This window comes from Bufo bufo, chromosome 9 (genome assembly GCF_905171765.1).
Source record: "Bufo bufo chromosome 9, aBufBuf1.1, whole genome shotgun sequence".
In the NCBI taxonomy this organism is placed as follows: Eukaryota; Metazoa; Chordata; class Amphibia; order Anura; family Bufonidae; genus Bufo; species Bufo bufo.
This window is the reverse complement of record NC_053397.1, coordinates 135,991,165-136,007,337: the sequence shown is the minus strand read 5'-3', so window position 1 is coordinate 136,007,337 and position 16,173 is coordinate 135,991,165. Positions and strand designations below refer to the sequence as shown.

The 16,173-nt window shown below is 42.2% G+C and overlaps 1 protein-coding gene across 1 annotated transcript in view; it reads left to right on the top strand.

Moving 5' to 3' along the window:
• LOC120978625 (protein shisa-9-like) overlaps nt 1-13,627 on the top strand; it is a 1,109,246-nt gene extending 1,095,619 nt beyond the window's left edge. The window contains exon 4 of the mRNA XM_040406879.1: nt 13,022-13,627. Within this exon, the coding sequence (XP_040262813.1) occupies nt 13,022-13,371 (350 nt within the window). The 3' untranslated portion in view covers nt 13,372-13,627. The remainder of the gene's footprint in view (nt 1-13,021) is intronic.
• Nucleotides 13,628-16,173: the final 2,546 nt, after the last annotated feature.

Sequence of the window (16,173 nt, the reverse complement as noted above, 5' to 3'; positions counted from 1 at the left end):
GCTGCAACCTCTCCCTATGCTTGAATCAGCAGAGTGACATGCAGCGCTACGTGACCCAAGCTTATATAGAGGCTGGGTCACATGCTGCACTGGCAAATCACAGCCATGCCAATAGTAGGCAAGGCTGTGATGGCCTCTTGGGGCAAGTAGTATGACGCTTGTTGATTGGCTGCTTTGCAGCCTTTCAAAAAGCGCCAAGAAAGCGCCGAACGCCGAACCCGAACCCAGACTTTTACGAAAATGTTCGGGTTCGGGTCCGTGTCACGGACACCCCTATACAGTTCGGGTTCGCTCATCCCTACCCTTAAACAACCATCATAGATCCTTCTATTCCGCACATAACCGACACATCTTTACGGTTAACCCACAGACGAAATATATAATAAAATAATAATATTGAAATAATATACGAAATAATTTTTCCTATCTAAATACCCTTTTATTTATTTATTAATTTATCCCATTTTTATACTCTCTATATCAACCTCTATCCACCCTGTCTTTTAATACATTTTATTATCATTATATAGCGCTCCTCGAGCGATATTTTTATTGAGCTCGACGCTAATAAATATTTAGGGCATACCCCTCCATTCATATACACACATGTCCTTTTTTGGAACAAAAATATACTCGTTTGTTCCAAGACACTGACACACAGATCGCCTTTTTAAAAAAAATATTAAATTCTTGATTTCTGCACGATCTTTATATAATCCATGTAACCCTCCTTCCCCCATCCCGCAAAATACACACATATTTTATTCATCAGACCTATGCATGATGTGTTTCTCTGCCATTTCCTTTAGACTAACAATTGCCAACAGCTATATCCCCCCCCCCGCTCCTATACACAGACATTCTCCACCATGATCCCTGGGAGAAGCTGTGGTGCGTTTCACCCTGGAACGCACACCGGAACCTTTATCACTTCCGGTTTTCTCCACACCCAATTCCCTCTCCCTGGCCATCATATTATATTATATATAAAAAAAACTGGATACCCCTCCTAAACATCCCCACACCTACCCACATTATCCGACAAGAAGTCCATGTACTTTTGTGCCGATCCCTCAGCCGCCTCGGTCCCGATGCGTTCCAAGCTGGAACGCATACCGGAAGTGACGTCGCTTCCCCTCCTGGTCCACATTTAATCCACTACAAGGCCGAGATGCTTCCTGATGCGTTCAACGCTGGAATGCAAACCGGAAACCACTCCAAGCTAAGCCTACCACAATGCGTTCCACCCTGGAACACAAACCGGAAGTGACGCCACTACCTCCCGTTGTTTTGGCGCCGTTTTCTGGCGTTCTTTGGCACCTTTTCATTGTATAAATACCTGCCATTATGCATGATGCACTTATGCTCCTGATGAAGGGGATCCCAGTGACCCCGAAACGCGTTGAGCCTACTCCTACCCCTACCCTGTGCTAAAACAATAAAAAGAAAATAACCAGAAGTTCCAAGTGTAACTGCCGTTATTTCCGGACGATCTTACAGGCGATCCAGGCGCAGGAGGAAGCAGAGTGGGTGTTATGTGCTTTATCCCACCCTGCCCCTCCTGGGTGAAGTGAGTCTTTACTACAAAATGCCTTTTTTATTCTCATTGCGATTTTAACCAACTACCATTACTGTTTTAATTAAGGTTATTTTGCAAGTTTTCACAAACGTTGTGTTTTTAAACAACTGTATCAAAGTTACCACTTAATTGACCATTTTTACCGCAAGTAGGCCATTACTTTTGAGGCTATTGGCGCCCTATACAGGTCTATTTTTCTTACGTTTTTTTCCCTATTTTCTGTTTGTACCGGTGGTCTAAGTACGTTGCCACCCAGTACTGGTCCTTGCCCTTTATGCTTTTTATACAGGGGTCCCTCTTCAAACAATGGAGCATGAAGGCCCCCATTTGCACTAAACTGGAAGCAGTGGAGCGCCCTGGCTCCTGCTCATCGCCCAGAGGGATTTCGTCCTCAGTCTCCTCTCCCCAGCCACGGACAACATCAGGGATCCCCGAAAAGTTTAAAGTCCTCCTCAAAGCCTGCTCTTCTTGCTCCTGCTCCTCCTCCTCCTCCCCCTCCTCCCAGCCTCCCCCCAGCCTCCATCCTCTCCTGACTCCTCTTCAGACTCCTGCTGACTTGTTTCAGATGGAGTAGCGTAAGGTACGATGTCACTGATGGTGCTCTGGCTGCCACTGACCAGTTTGGTGATCTCATCAAATGGCCGCAGAAGTCTGGATGCGTCTCGCATGAGCAGCCACTGGCGCAGTGAAAAGAAACCAAGTTCCCCAGAACCTGTCCTGCTGCAGAGTTTGTACATGTAGTCGTTAATGGCACGTTTCTGCTGGAGCAGCCTATCAAGCATATACAAGGTGGAGTTCCAGTGCGTTGGGCTGTCAAAAATCTGACATCAGACAGGCAGTGTCGCTGCTGAACGTCAGCAAAGCGAGCCATGGCCACGTAAGATGTTCTAAAATGGCCAGAGATTTTCCTGGCCTGCTGTAAGACGTCCTGGACCCCGGGGTATTTGGCAACAAATCGCTGCACAACTAAGTTCAGGACGTGTGCCATGCACGGCACGTGTGTCATTTTGCTCTGTTTCCGCGCGCTCAGCAGATTGGCACCGTTGTCGCACACCACTTTACCAACTGTCAAATTGAGCAGGGTTAGCCACTGATCGGCCTGTGACCGCAGAGCTGAAAGCAGTGCAGCACCGGTGTGGCTCTTGGCTTCCAGGCACAACAGCCGCAGCACAGCATGGCAACGCCTCACCTGGCACGTCGAATAGGTTCTGGGGAGCTTGGGGGGTGCAGCGGAAGAGGTGGAAAAGGAGGAGTCAGCCGAGGAGGAGACGGAGGATAGAGGAGGAGGAGAAGAAGAGGCCGGCCTGCATGCAATCCGTGGCGGTAACACCAAATCCACATGGGTGCCACAGGTTGCTTGCTTGACGGCCGTCAGAAGGCTCACCCAGTGGGCAGTAAAAGTTATGTACCTTCCCTGCCCGTGTTTGCTAGACCACGTGTCTGTGGTCAGATGTATCGTGGCTTTGTGGGTTCTGACGGAGTTGCTCCCACTGGGCTCGGTGATGGAAGGCCAGGTGCATTCTTAAAGAGGTCGTCTCTAGGTGAGTGTTGGGCAAGAGGGTTATCCAGCTCCATAATCTTTTTTCGCTCAAACATTTGGGCCACGGAAGCATGTCTTTAACCAGATGAATGTGACATTAGCATGGTTGAAGGTGGAGTGGAGGATAAATGGGAGGAGAGAGGAAAAGGAGAAGGAGAAGAGGTAGGACATGGAGCGCTGGGAGTGTGGCTTTGTGGGTTCTGATAGTGTTGCTCCCACTGGGCTCGGTGATGGAAGGCCAGGTGACTTCTTAAGGCGGTCGTCCCTAGTAGTGCCATATTTGATTTCGCGATATTTTGCGAATATTCGATTGAATATTCGTCTTATATTCGTTGAAATCGAATATTCGTCATTATTCTATTTATCGCGAATAATATGCGATTTAATTATTCGCATATTGCGATTTTTTTCTTTTGTTTAACTGTATAAGACAACTTTTCTATTGGTTGGCTATGGCTATTGGCTAATATGTGTATTTTATGAATATTCGCTATATTGCTACATATTCTTGTAGTTATAGCAATATTGCGAATATTCATAAAATAAACATATAGACTGTAATTTAGCTAATATAGTGCTATAATATCCTTTTTTTACAGTCTAATTATTTTTGTCTCTTCTGAACTTCAGATTTGGAAAAAATGTACACTATAAAAAAAAATACTATAGTACTATATTAGCTAAATTGCAGTCTATATGTGTATTTTACGAATATTCGCTATATTGCTATATATTCTTGTCTTAGAATATGACGAATATTCTAAAAAACAAAGTTATAACAATATAGCGAATATGACGAATATTATAAAAAACAAAGTTATAGCAATATAGCGAATATATTCGTTATTTACTGTTATTCCACTTTGGCATACTCCTCCCCGACAAGTGTCCCCGTCACCATGGGAACGCCTGTGGGTTAGAATATACCATCGGATCTGAGTTTTCATGATCTCAGGGAAAACTCAGATCCGATGGTATTTTCTAACCCACATGCGTGACTGGGACGCTTGTCGGGGAGGAGTATGTGAACAACTGTACAGATTGGGAAAAAAAATATTGAATATTCTAAATAACCAATATATTCACTATATTGCTATATATTTGTTTTTTAGAATATTTGTCTTTTTTTTTCCTAATGAAAACATGATTCCTTCCTGCTTAAGTTGCTTGTGGGCCAATGACTCATTGACCCACAAGAAAGAAGCAGGGAGGAATCATGTTTTCAGATGTTACAAAATGACGAATATTCGATATAGCGAATATATAGCACTATATTCAAAATATTTGCGAATTAGCGAAGTTGCGATATTCGCGATTAATATTCGCTATTCGAATATTCACGCTCAACATTAGTCCCTAGTTGAGTGTTGGGCTTACTGAGACTTATGCGTTGACAGCACAGGCTGGAGATGGCAACACTATTGTCAGCAGCTGCCATGTTAAAAAAATCCCACACTGCGGAGCCATGTGTCGGCATCCTGGGAGTGCAAGATGTGACAGTTCATGGTGGATGGCTCACCCCAGATACAGTACATTTGCAGTCTGCTTTTTGCCTCCGGTGCACTGCGAGTTCTGCCTGCTTCTGCTCCTTCTACTCCCTATCTGCTGCCCCGTCTCTCCCTTTGAACTCTCCTCCTCTTTCTCTCTTGTGGGCACCCACATCACGTCCATCAACACATCATCATCGTCACCTTCACCACCACTGACATTAGAGATCTCGGAATAGGCAGCAACAGCAGGAACCACCCTCCTTGGGCTGATCTGGGTACTGTTGTCAGATCGCTGGGTTGCTACCTCCTCTTCCTTATTCAATGCCAAGAATGGCTGCGCATCGGTAAGGTCTGGGACTGGATGGGAAAATAATTCCTCTGACTCAAGTGGAGGGGCTATGGTGGTCGTGGTAGTGGAGTCTTTGGGGGTGCACACAGCAGAGAGTGAGGAGGGTGCAGATACAGAGGATGAGGAGGGTGCAGCAGTGGAAGGCTGAGTGAGCCACTCAACCAACTCTGGTGCGTCCTTTGATGTAATCGCACACACCTTCTCCAATTTCCCACTTAGGCTCCGGCCTGGTGCACCTGCCCGACCCCTACCACCCCTGTGGAACGGCCTGCCTCTTCCTCTGCCTGTCATTTTCAAAATGACCAAATGAGTGCCAAAGAATTTGTGGAAGCAGGTATATCGCAGCCCTCAATCAGTATTTGGTGGAAGCCGGTATATCGCACCCCTCAATCAGTACAGTATTTTGTTGAAGCCGGTATATGGAACCCCTCAATCACTATATTGTGGAAACAGGTATATAGAACTCCTTAATCAATATTTGGTGAAAGCAGGTATATCGCACCCCTCAATCATTATTTTGTTGAAGCAGGTATATAGAACCCCATAATCAGTATTTTCTAGAAGCAGGTATATCGCACCCCTCAATCAATATTTTGTGTAAACAGGTATATAGAACCCCTGAATCAATATTTGGTGGAAGCAGGTATATCGTACCCCTCAATCAGTATTTTGTGGAAGCAGGTATATTGCACCCCTCAATCAGTTTTTTTTGGGGGCAACAGGTATATCACACCCGTTGCAAATAGTTGTTCCAATAACGCTTGTCCCTCGATATACCTGCGGTATCGCAACAGAACTGCACACAACTGCTGCACAATACAAATGCACTATAATATACTTTCTATGTTAGAAAGTATATTATAGGTATATCACACCCCTCAATCAGTTTTTTATAAGTATAAATCACAGTATATTATAAGTACACTGCTCAAAAAAATAAAGGGAACACAAAAATAACACATCCTAGATATGAGTTAATTCAATATTCTTCTGAAATACTTTGTTCTTCACATAGTTGAATGTGCTGACAACAAAATCACACAAAAATAAAAAAATGGAAATCAAATTTTTCAACCCATGGAGGTCTGGATTTGGAGTCACAGTCAAAATTAAAGTGGAAAAACACAAAACAGGCTGATCCAACTTTGATGTAATGTCCTTAAAACAAGTCAAAATGAGGCTCAGTAGTGTGTGTGGCCTCCACGTGCCTGTATGACCTCCCTACAATGCCTGTGCATGCTCCTGATGAGGTGGCGGACGGTCTCCTGAGGGATCTCCTCCCAGACCTGGACTAAAGCATCTGCCAACTCCTGGACAGTCTGTGGTGCAACGTGACGTTGGTGGATAGAGCGAGACATGATGTCCCAGATGTGCTCAATTGGATTCATGTCTGGGGAACGGACGGGCCAGTCCATAGCATCAATGCCTTCGTCTTGCAGGAACTGCTGACACACTGCAGCCACATGAGGTCTAGCATTGTCTTGCATTAGGAGGAACCCAGGGCCAACCGCACCAGCATATGGTCTCACAAGGGGTCTGAGGATCTCATCTCGGTACCTAATGGCAGTCAGGCTACCTCTGGCGAGCACATGGAGGGCTGTGCGGCCCTCCAAAGAAATGCCACCCCACACCATTACTGACCCAATGCCAAACCGGTCATGCTGGAGGATGTTGCAGGCAGCAGAACGTTCTCCACGGCGTCTCCAGACTCTGTCACGTCTGTCACATGTGCTCAGTGTGAACCTGCTTTCATCTGTGAAGAGCACAGGGCGCCAATGGCAAATTTGCCAATCTTGGTGTTCTCTGGCAAATGCCAAACGTCCTGCACGGTGTTGGGCTGTAAGCACAACCCCCACCTGTGGACGTCGAGCCCTCATATCACCCTCATGGAGTCTGTTTCTGACCGTTTGAGCAGACACATGCACATTTGTGGCTTGCTGGAGGTCATTTTGCAGGGCTCTGGCAGTGCTCCTCCTGTTCCTCCTTGCACAAAGGCGGAGGTATCGGTCCTGCTGCTGGGTTGTTGCACTCCTACGGCCTCCTCCACGTCTCCTGATGTACTGGCCTGTCTCCTGGTAGCGCCTCCATGCTCTGGACACTACGCTGACAGACACAGCAAACCTTCTTGCCACAGCTCGCATTGATGTGCCATCCTGGATAAGCTGCACTAACTGAGCCACTTGTGTGGGTTGTAGACTCCGTCTCATGCTACCACTAGAGTGAAAGCACCGCCAGCATTCAAAAGTGACCAAAACATCAGCCAGGAAGCATAGGAACTGATAATTGGTCTGTGGTCACCACCTGCAGAACCACTCCTTTATTGGGGGTGTCTTGCTAATTGCCTATAATTTCCACCTGTTGTCTATCCCATTTGCACAACAGCATGTGAAATTGATTGTCACTCAGTGTTGCTTCCTAAGTGGACAGTTTGATTTCACAGAAGTGTGATTGACTTGGAGTTACATTGTGTTGTTTAAGTGTTCCCTTTATTTTTTTGAGCAGTGTATATCATACCTATACCAGCACACCTATATTAGTCCTTAAGAGGACTTTTGTGGCGATATTAGGTAGCGTTTGGTGTCCCTAACAGTCTGTCCCTGCTCCACAAAACAACCTCTCCCTACACTGGCAAAACACAGAATGTAAAATGGCTTCCAGATCGGGTTCTGTTATAGGGTGGGGGTGTGTCCATGTGCTGAAACGTCTCAATTAGCTGTCCTGTCCCACCTGATGGATGTGTAATGGGTCAAAGTTCTGTGCAATGCAAAAGAATATGGCGCATGCGAACATCACCATATGCACGCATGATCGGCGGATCTTGAACGAGCAAAATTCTACGCGAAATGACCGCCGAGTGAACCGCAATGCCATCTCTAATGGTGAATTCACTATAGAACAAATGTTGTGGTCTTCATTAAAATGAAATACACACCAACTTGAGTGCTACTCACATCACCAGGGAGGGTGGTGCAAGATAAGTTCAAGACACTTGACACCGGACTCTCCCTCGCCGAGGTCACCTGTAGAATGGTAGTCCCTTAAACGTCCTATTGATAGATGACCCAGAAGACTTCTCAAGTAATACGCAGTGATTTTTTATTAAGAAATAGCTCAACATGTTTCGATGCTGTCATAGTGCACATACATTCACAGTGTTTTATACATACCCAACACATGAAAACAATTACTGTATTTTCCTGCGTATAAGACTACTTTTTAACACATGAAAATCTTCTCAAAAGTCGGGGGTCATATTATACGCGGGGCGTCGTCTTATATGCCGGTATACGGCGTGCTGAAACTTACTTCCTAGCCGGACTGGAGGCTAGCTGAGCCACCGTGCGCTGCATCCAAGCCAGTCGCTCCTGAAGCAGCCCCCTCTCCCTGCTCTCAGTGGTTTTCTCATGCCAGCAGTATCACATTGCGTACTACCGTTCAGATCGTCTTGAAGACAGGGAGGGCTGGGCAGCCAGGGAGAGCTGACCCACCCAATCCAAGCAGGCTTTGTATGCAGTGTGTACAGAAAATACCGGTACATCGCTTGCCGTGATTGGCTGGTTGTTGTATACTGGGTTGGATTGGCGATTCTGAGGGAAGGCAGGGGGAAGCAGGAGCATCTGTACTTCAGCCAATTCTAATGTTTGAACAGCGGATCTCTAATGAAGTTTGGTGTGAATCTATCTGGGGAGCAGATACATGTGGTGGTGAATGCAGTACAGCACCAGTATCTATACATACAGTACAGCACCAGTATCTGTACCAGTTCATACAGTACAGCACCAGTACATACAGTACAGTAGACAAATGGCTAACAGTCAATACCCCATCATGGCTCTACCAGCAAGAAGAAAGAAATATGAAGCCAGTTTCAAGCTTAAAGGGCTTCTGTCACCCCCAAACAGCAATTTTCAGTATTGGACTTAATATAATTGCTAATGTACGCAGAGTCCATATATACCCACTCTTACCTCTGGCTGTGCTTTAAATTATAAAAAAATAGTACTTTTGTGATATGCAAATTTCTTCACTACCAGCAAGTTGGGGCGGACTTGCTGGTAGCCGCCGCATCCTCGGTCTAAAAAAACCACCAACGAAATGGGGTGCCATTATTTTTCAAAAAGTATATTTAGACACACTATACCACCAATGCTTATAAATAATATACCCATAATTAATAAATATATATATATAATTAATAAATATATGTGATATATATACATATATTTATATATGTGTGATATACACTGACCTAAAGAATTATTAGGAACACCTGTTCTATTTCTCATTAATGCAATTATCTAGTCAACCAATCACATGGCAGTTGCTTCAATGCATTTACGGTGGTGGTCCTGGTCAAGACAATCTCCTGAACTCCAAACTGAGAAATAGAACAGGTGTTCCTAATAATTCTTTAGGTGAGTGTATATCACACATATATAAATATATGTATATATATATATCACATATATTTATTAATTATATATATATATATATTTATTAATTATGGGTATATTATTTATAAACGTTGGTGGTATAGTGTGTCTAAATATACTTTTTGTAAAATAATGGCACCCCATTTCGTTGGTGGTTGCAGTGGCTGCATGCTTATTAGGCAAATACTTACCTGAATCAAGCATCCAGCAACGTCACCGGACTCTCCGCCTCCTTACCAGCGATGCCGGCGTCTTCTCTTCCAGATGTAGGGCTGACGTCATCGGCGCAGGCGCACTGAGGAAGGAGCAGCCAAGCAAGTGTCCTTCTCTCAGAGCACCTGCGCCGAATGAGGACCGGTACGGCACAGGCACGGGATTTCAGCTGCAAACAGGGCCAGCGGAAGAAGGAGAGCGCTCGCTGGCCCTGTCAATCAAGTGGAGGAGGGGGTGTTTTTTTAGACCGAGGATGTGGCGGCTACCAGAAAGTAACCACCCAACTTGCTGGTAGTGAAGACATTTGCATATCACAAAAGTACTATTTTTTAATAATTTAAAGCACAGCCAGAGGTAAGAGGGGGTATATATGGACTCTGCGTACATTAGCAATTATATTAAGTCCAATACTGAAAATTGCTGTTTGGGGGGTGACAGAAGCTCTTTAAAGTTGTAAACTTTGCCATGGAACATAATAACTGCGCTGCTGCAAGACAATATGGAGTAACAGAAAAGATGGTTTGGAACTGGAAAGCAAATGAAAAAGCATTAAAGAGTATGCCAAGGAGTAAGTGTGCATTAAGAAGAGGCACCCCACATTGGCCAGAACTCGAAAAACATGTAGCAGATATGGTGAATGAGCATCACCAAAACGGTTATGTAGTGACACGAAATAAAATATGTTTGTTTGCACTTCAGTGGGCCAAATCTAACCCAGATCACAGCAACAGATATAAGGCCACTGTATCCTGGTGTACTAGATTCTTGGAAAGGCATAATATGGTACTGAGGCAAAAGACGAAAATTGCACAATAATTACCTGCAGATCTTGATGCCAAAGTAAATAGCGTTGGAGGGGCAGTCTTATACGGCGAGTATAGCCCAAACCCTATATTTTAACTGGAAAAGTTGGGGGTCGTCTTATACGCCCAGTCATCTTATACGCCGGAAAATACGGTAGGTTCACGTGGTGGGAGGCTAACTTTCGGTCAAATGACCCGGAACCAGAAGTGCGTTCCACCCTAGGAAAACTCATACACTCAAATTAAATTAAAATACATCTAGGGATTATTGGGGGATTAGTTGTAGTACAATATAAACTAAAACGAGTACAATATAATAAAAATAAATAATTTATGGGGCCGGAGCTTGGAGGAGCGCCTCATACATGTACTTCCGGTCACACGATACCGAAAGCCGGAAGTGCGTCCCACCGGTGGAACGCACCGCAGACGAGGTATTGTTAAGTCCGCCCGGGTTCCGTTCACGTGGTGCTGGAAACCGGATGTGCATTCCACCGGTGGAACGCACTATGGGCGGAAAGGCGTCAGGACCAATCAGGAGGGCCCCAGATTTTCAATGTAATCAGTGTGCTCCACAAGCAAAGCAGACCAAGGCCAGGATAGTGCTGGGGTAATTTAAAGACCCAGACTGGCGCTGTATCATATATATATAGGAATTGATAAATCATAAATGAAACTATTGTATAAAAATATGCATAAATATGTGTTTTACATTCAAGTTGAACCACATAAGATTGACATATAAAAAAGTATATATTAAAATTATTTGGGTAAAAACACACAGTGGGTCCATATAAAAATATTTAAATATCAAATATAAAAACGTAATATATCAGTGAATATAAATATGAATATACATATTTTATGGTCAAACTTAATGGCTGCTGGGAGTGGGGAGAGGGGGGGATGGGGAAAGGGGAATTAAAATCAAACGCAGTGAAGATATCATCCAAATAGTGTAAATTTTCACGTTCCACAATGGGAAGCATGGGAGGTTCTACATATAGCTAAATATAGCTTCAGAAGGACAGGGAGTATGGCCGCCAACATTGGTACATGGATAAGACTGTATATAAATATTTGTCCAACTGATGGATAAAATAAATCAATAAATGAATGAATGATGGGGGTTAATTAATAAAGGACCCCCTTAGAGAAACAGATTCAAGTAGGGGTGTAAAACGGTGTGGGAAGGGTTCATGTCACTTCTGTTTACCCCTTTATCTATCCCATACCTTTGCCTCGTATTTCTCACTCCGTAATGGGAACTTGTTGGGAATGACAATCAGGGGATTAAATGGTCATTGGCATCATATTAATCATGTGGAAAATCGCAACAGAAATGGGATGGTAAATTGTTGAAATAATATATTGTTGGGTCTGTTGGGTCAACACCACAAGTCTCTCCTATCTGGTAGTATGAATAGATGTCTGGTTGGAAAAAGGGATTTTATGTCTACTCCATTTAATAGTGGCTATACTCCAAAGTTTTGTTCAGGCCAAAAAGGGGAAAGGGTGTTAAACCTATAGATCCAGTACATTTCTCTTTTGCAAAGCTGGGAGTAGGATTGGGGAGCCAAATCTATGGGGGTCAGTGTAAGGCTAAAAGGGTTGCCCCCATGTACCTCAGAAAAGTGTTTTGACACCCCATGCTTCAAATATTCTCACTGGATGTTAGAGCGATGTTGGTTAAGTCTCTCCCTCACTGTTTGGGTAGTACAGCCAATATATTGTAACCCACAGGTGCACTCTAACATATACACAACGTACCTGGAATTGCAATTCATATTGTGTTTAATCGGAATGGATTCACCCCTGTTGGAAACAATCACTGTGTCTACATGGTACGAGATACTGAGACAACACATACAGCATCTGGGGCCACACCGGAAGGAGCCTTTATGTAATGCATTGAGATCACTATTCAGGGAACCCAAATTGTGGCTAGTGTGTTTAGGGCAGGAGGGTGCTAGTATATTTTTCAGGATGTGGACCCTGAAAACATATATGAGAAGTCCACTGGGTCATCTATCAATAGGATGTTGAAAGGACTACCATTCTACAGGCGACCTCAGTGATGGAGGGTCCGGTGTCAAGTGTCTTGAGCTTATCTTGCACCACCCTCCCTGGTGACGTGAGTAGCACACAAGTTTGTGTGTATTTTATTTTAATGAAGACCAAAACAGTTGTTCTATATTGAATTCACCATTACAAAGGGTGTGCTAATTCTTTTTATATATTCTCTATTTATGTGGCTTTATACCACACCTACATCCTTTAATTGATTTATCCTTGACGGCTCTCCACGCGCACTTTTCGTCTGGATGAATTGTGGGGTGGCACCTTAAGCTCCCTAAAACCTAAAAGTAGTGATGGTTGTTGTTGACGTTGTCACTCTTTTATCTATCTATTCCCTACGCTTTGGCGCTCCACTGCCAGGCAGAATAAAATGTCATACTTACACCACTCCTGAGTATAAAACTCCCTGTCAGTTTTTCATGGTCATTTCTGAACTTTTTTTTTTTTTATTGAAAACTGCACACAGTTATATAGTTTTCTCTGAAATAGGTTATATTCACATTGGTCTTTCGTACTTCTTTTTTTTTCTTCACAGAAAATCCACCCAATGAGTTTTACAAGAGATTTCCAGTTATGGATTTTGCAGAAGTGTGCTATCAGCCTGGTGTATTGATTACCCAGGATGGTTCTCCTTCACCAGAAAACTTCCCTCAGATACCAGCTAAATCAAATAACAAGATTAAGTTATCTAAGACCAATACTCACCCTTTAGCAGGGGCAACATTTCAAGGATGGGATCCAAATCATCATGACATGCGAAGACAAGTTTATGCCAACAAAAGGCAATTCAGTATTGAAAAGCTTCCTGAATTATTTAGCCATCAGAGTCATTATACCAATATCCCCCAACGGCACAGCAACAGCAAGACAGAGGTGACTGTCTGAAGACTGCTATGTATCGACATCACATTCCCAAGACAACATATATGTGAATGCCAATTAGAGCACTGCGATATCTCATTGTTTTTCTGTAACATTTTTTTAGAACTATAAAATCAAAAGCATAATACAAAGTGAGGCAGCAAAAAAGAAAATATACATAATCCTACATTTCAAAGCTGGGCCTACTTATTTAACTACAAAAAACTGATGAATGAGAAGAATAGTAACAACAAGCACATTCAAACAAACTTGTTTATTCAAAAATTAAAAACAAGTTTTAAAAAAGATTCCTCACCCTTCCTACTGATAACCTATCTAACGACAAAACTTTTATTGACATATATGTGGTTAGTCATTTTAATTAGTTAACTGAACATTAAATTCATTCTCCCTGTTTAGATAGAAATTAGTTTCGAGTCCGATTTAGTGAATGTTTCCAAAAATTTGATTCGGGTCTGAATCAATTCTACCCAAATAAACTATGCTCCATTTTGTTATATAACACTGTCTGTTCTCCTAGGTCTGAGAGAGAGAAGTGAGAGAAAGCGAGACAAACCCAAATAAATGCTCATTTGCATATGTTTGCGCTTCTGGGAAAGATATTCAAATTATTGTTCCTTCAAAAGGGAAAAGAAAGCTAAGCATCTCTGATGCCAGCAGAAGTAAGGTATGCCGATTTGAATATATTTTTCCCATATATATAAATTCATTCTCTCTCTCTCTCTCTCTCTCTCTCTGTATATATATATATATATATATTTATATTTATGTGAGATACATTTACAACCAGCAATCACCCCTTCTGTATGAAAATGAATGATTGCTAACAGATTTATTGTTTACACAGGGATGTGCCACAAGGCTTATTGATTGGCACTGAAAGGGTAATTTCTGCATGGAGTTTGTATGTTGTCACAATATACTAAGAGGTAAATGGGCTCCCTATGAAATTTAACCTAGTGGCAACCACAGATTCCTCTGCTTCACAACTATACCTGTGCTTTGAGTCACTTCTGTGAAAAAAGCACATTTCAAATATTTGTCATTGCTGTTGTTACACAAGGTAATGCACTGCAACAATTTTATGTGCCATCTCAATGATGGATCACCTGAAAAACAAGCATATTTTTGTTTCTCAGGGACAATTATTGTGATTATCCGCCCATGTAAATAACCAAAAACACTCCTCTGTTTACTGTCCACCATCTCTGGCTCTCCTATCTAAAGCCTCATACAGGGAGAATTGTTAATTGGACGTTAAACCTTAGATTTTTCCTTATTGGATTTGATTAAAGTGTGGTTTTAAACATTCTTTTAACAAGGTAATTTAAAGCTTGTTTAAACATTTTTGATTAAACTTTATGTTATCTAAGAGTCTTTTAAACAATGCAAAATCTGATTGTTACATAGAACAACTAAAATTGCTGAATTATCACCATGGCTCAATATGTTCAATACTCCATAAAATATTAATGATAAAAAAAATAGTATTTGAATATAGACCCCCCTTTTGCAGCTATAACAGCCTGACCAAACACATTAAAGCAGTGTTCCTCAACTCCAGTCCTCAGTGCCCACCTGCCGATAATGATTTGAGAATATCCCACAAAATGAATACCTGTGGTAAGTCCTGATGCATTGACAATAATGATATCACCTGCTCAATACTAAGAAAACCCTGAAAACATGGACAGGAGGTAGGCCCTGAGGACCGAAGTTGAGGAAAACTGCATTAAAGGGCATCTGTCAGCAGTTTTGTACCTATGAAACTTGCTGACCTACAGATATAGCAACGTTAGCGATCCCTTTTTTCGCATAATGAAAGCAACGAATCGCGATACTAACCTGCAATTCATAACAAAGCCAGTAGATGGCAGCATTAACCAAACCTAATGAAAACCACAGTAACTGTTTAAACTAAACTATATCTACCTCTTTCTAACACATTAAGTTGTATATTAAAGGATTTTTTAAGCTTAAATTTTATACAGTTACATATTATTTTCTTATTATAATATTATTTTAAAACATTTTTTATAACACACAACAAATTAACACACAGGCTACATGTCAAAAGCTGGGTATAATGCAAGCCAGCACCTATTCATAAAACAGGTAACCGGGATACCTTACAATGGCAGCCTGGTGCACTATGATATATTTAAAACCATCTCTCATCTAACTGAGAGTCAGCAAGTCTCAATGTTGACTGAGAGCTCTTGGATAGCTTGGGGGACCATGCACCTAAATCTTTATCATTAGGGTGACAAAATTATAATTTTTTTATTTTTTTTATTGCTAGCTAATTCTTCTCTAACTGCTTAGGAAGGCTGCATAAAAATTTACGGGTTTCTAATTGTTCTAATAAATATTTAATAACCCATCTATACTGTTTTGTTATGTCAACTAATTTGCATAAATATGAAAGACATAGTACATGTGATTAGCCTACTTTCCATCATGGACAGCGCCATCTATTGGATACATAGTCTTATGTCCTACAGTCTGCAGACTATTATCATTTTCCTCATGGACAGCTCTATCTATTGGACAGCTGAAACACTGTTTGCAATATCTTGGCCATATTTATGCAAATTAGCTTACTTGACAAAACACTATAGAAAGGTTATTTGAATTGACTTGTAGTTCGGACAATTAGAAAACAATTCCGGGGGAGAATACAAAACAGTATAGATGGGTTATTAAATATATACACTGCTCAAAAAAATAAAGGGAACACAAAAATAACACATCCTAGATCTCAATTAATTAAATATTCTTCTGAAATACTTTGTTCTTTACATA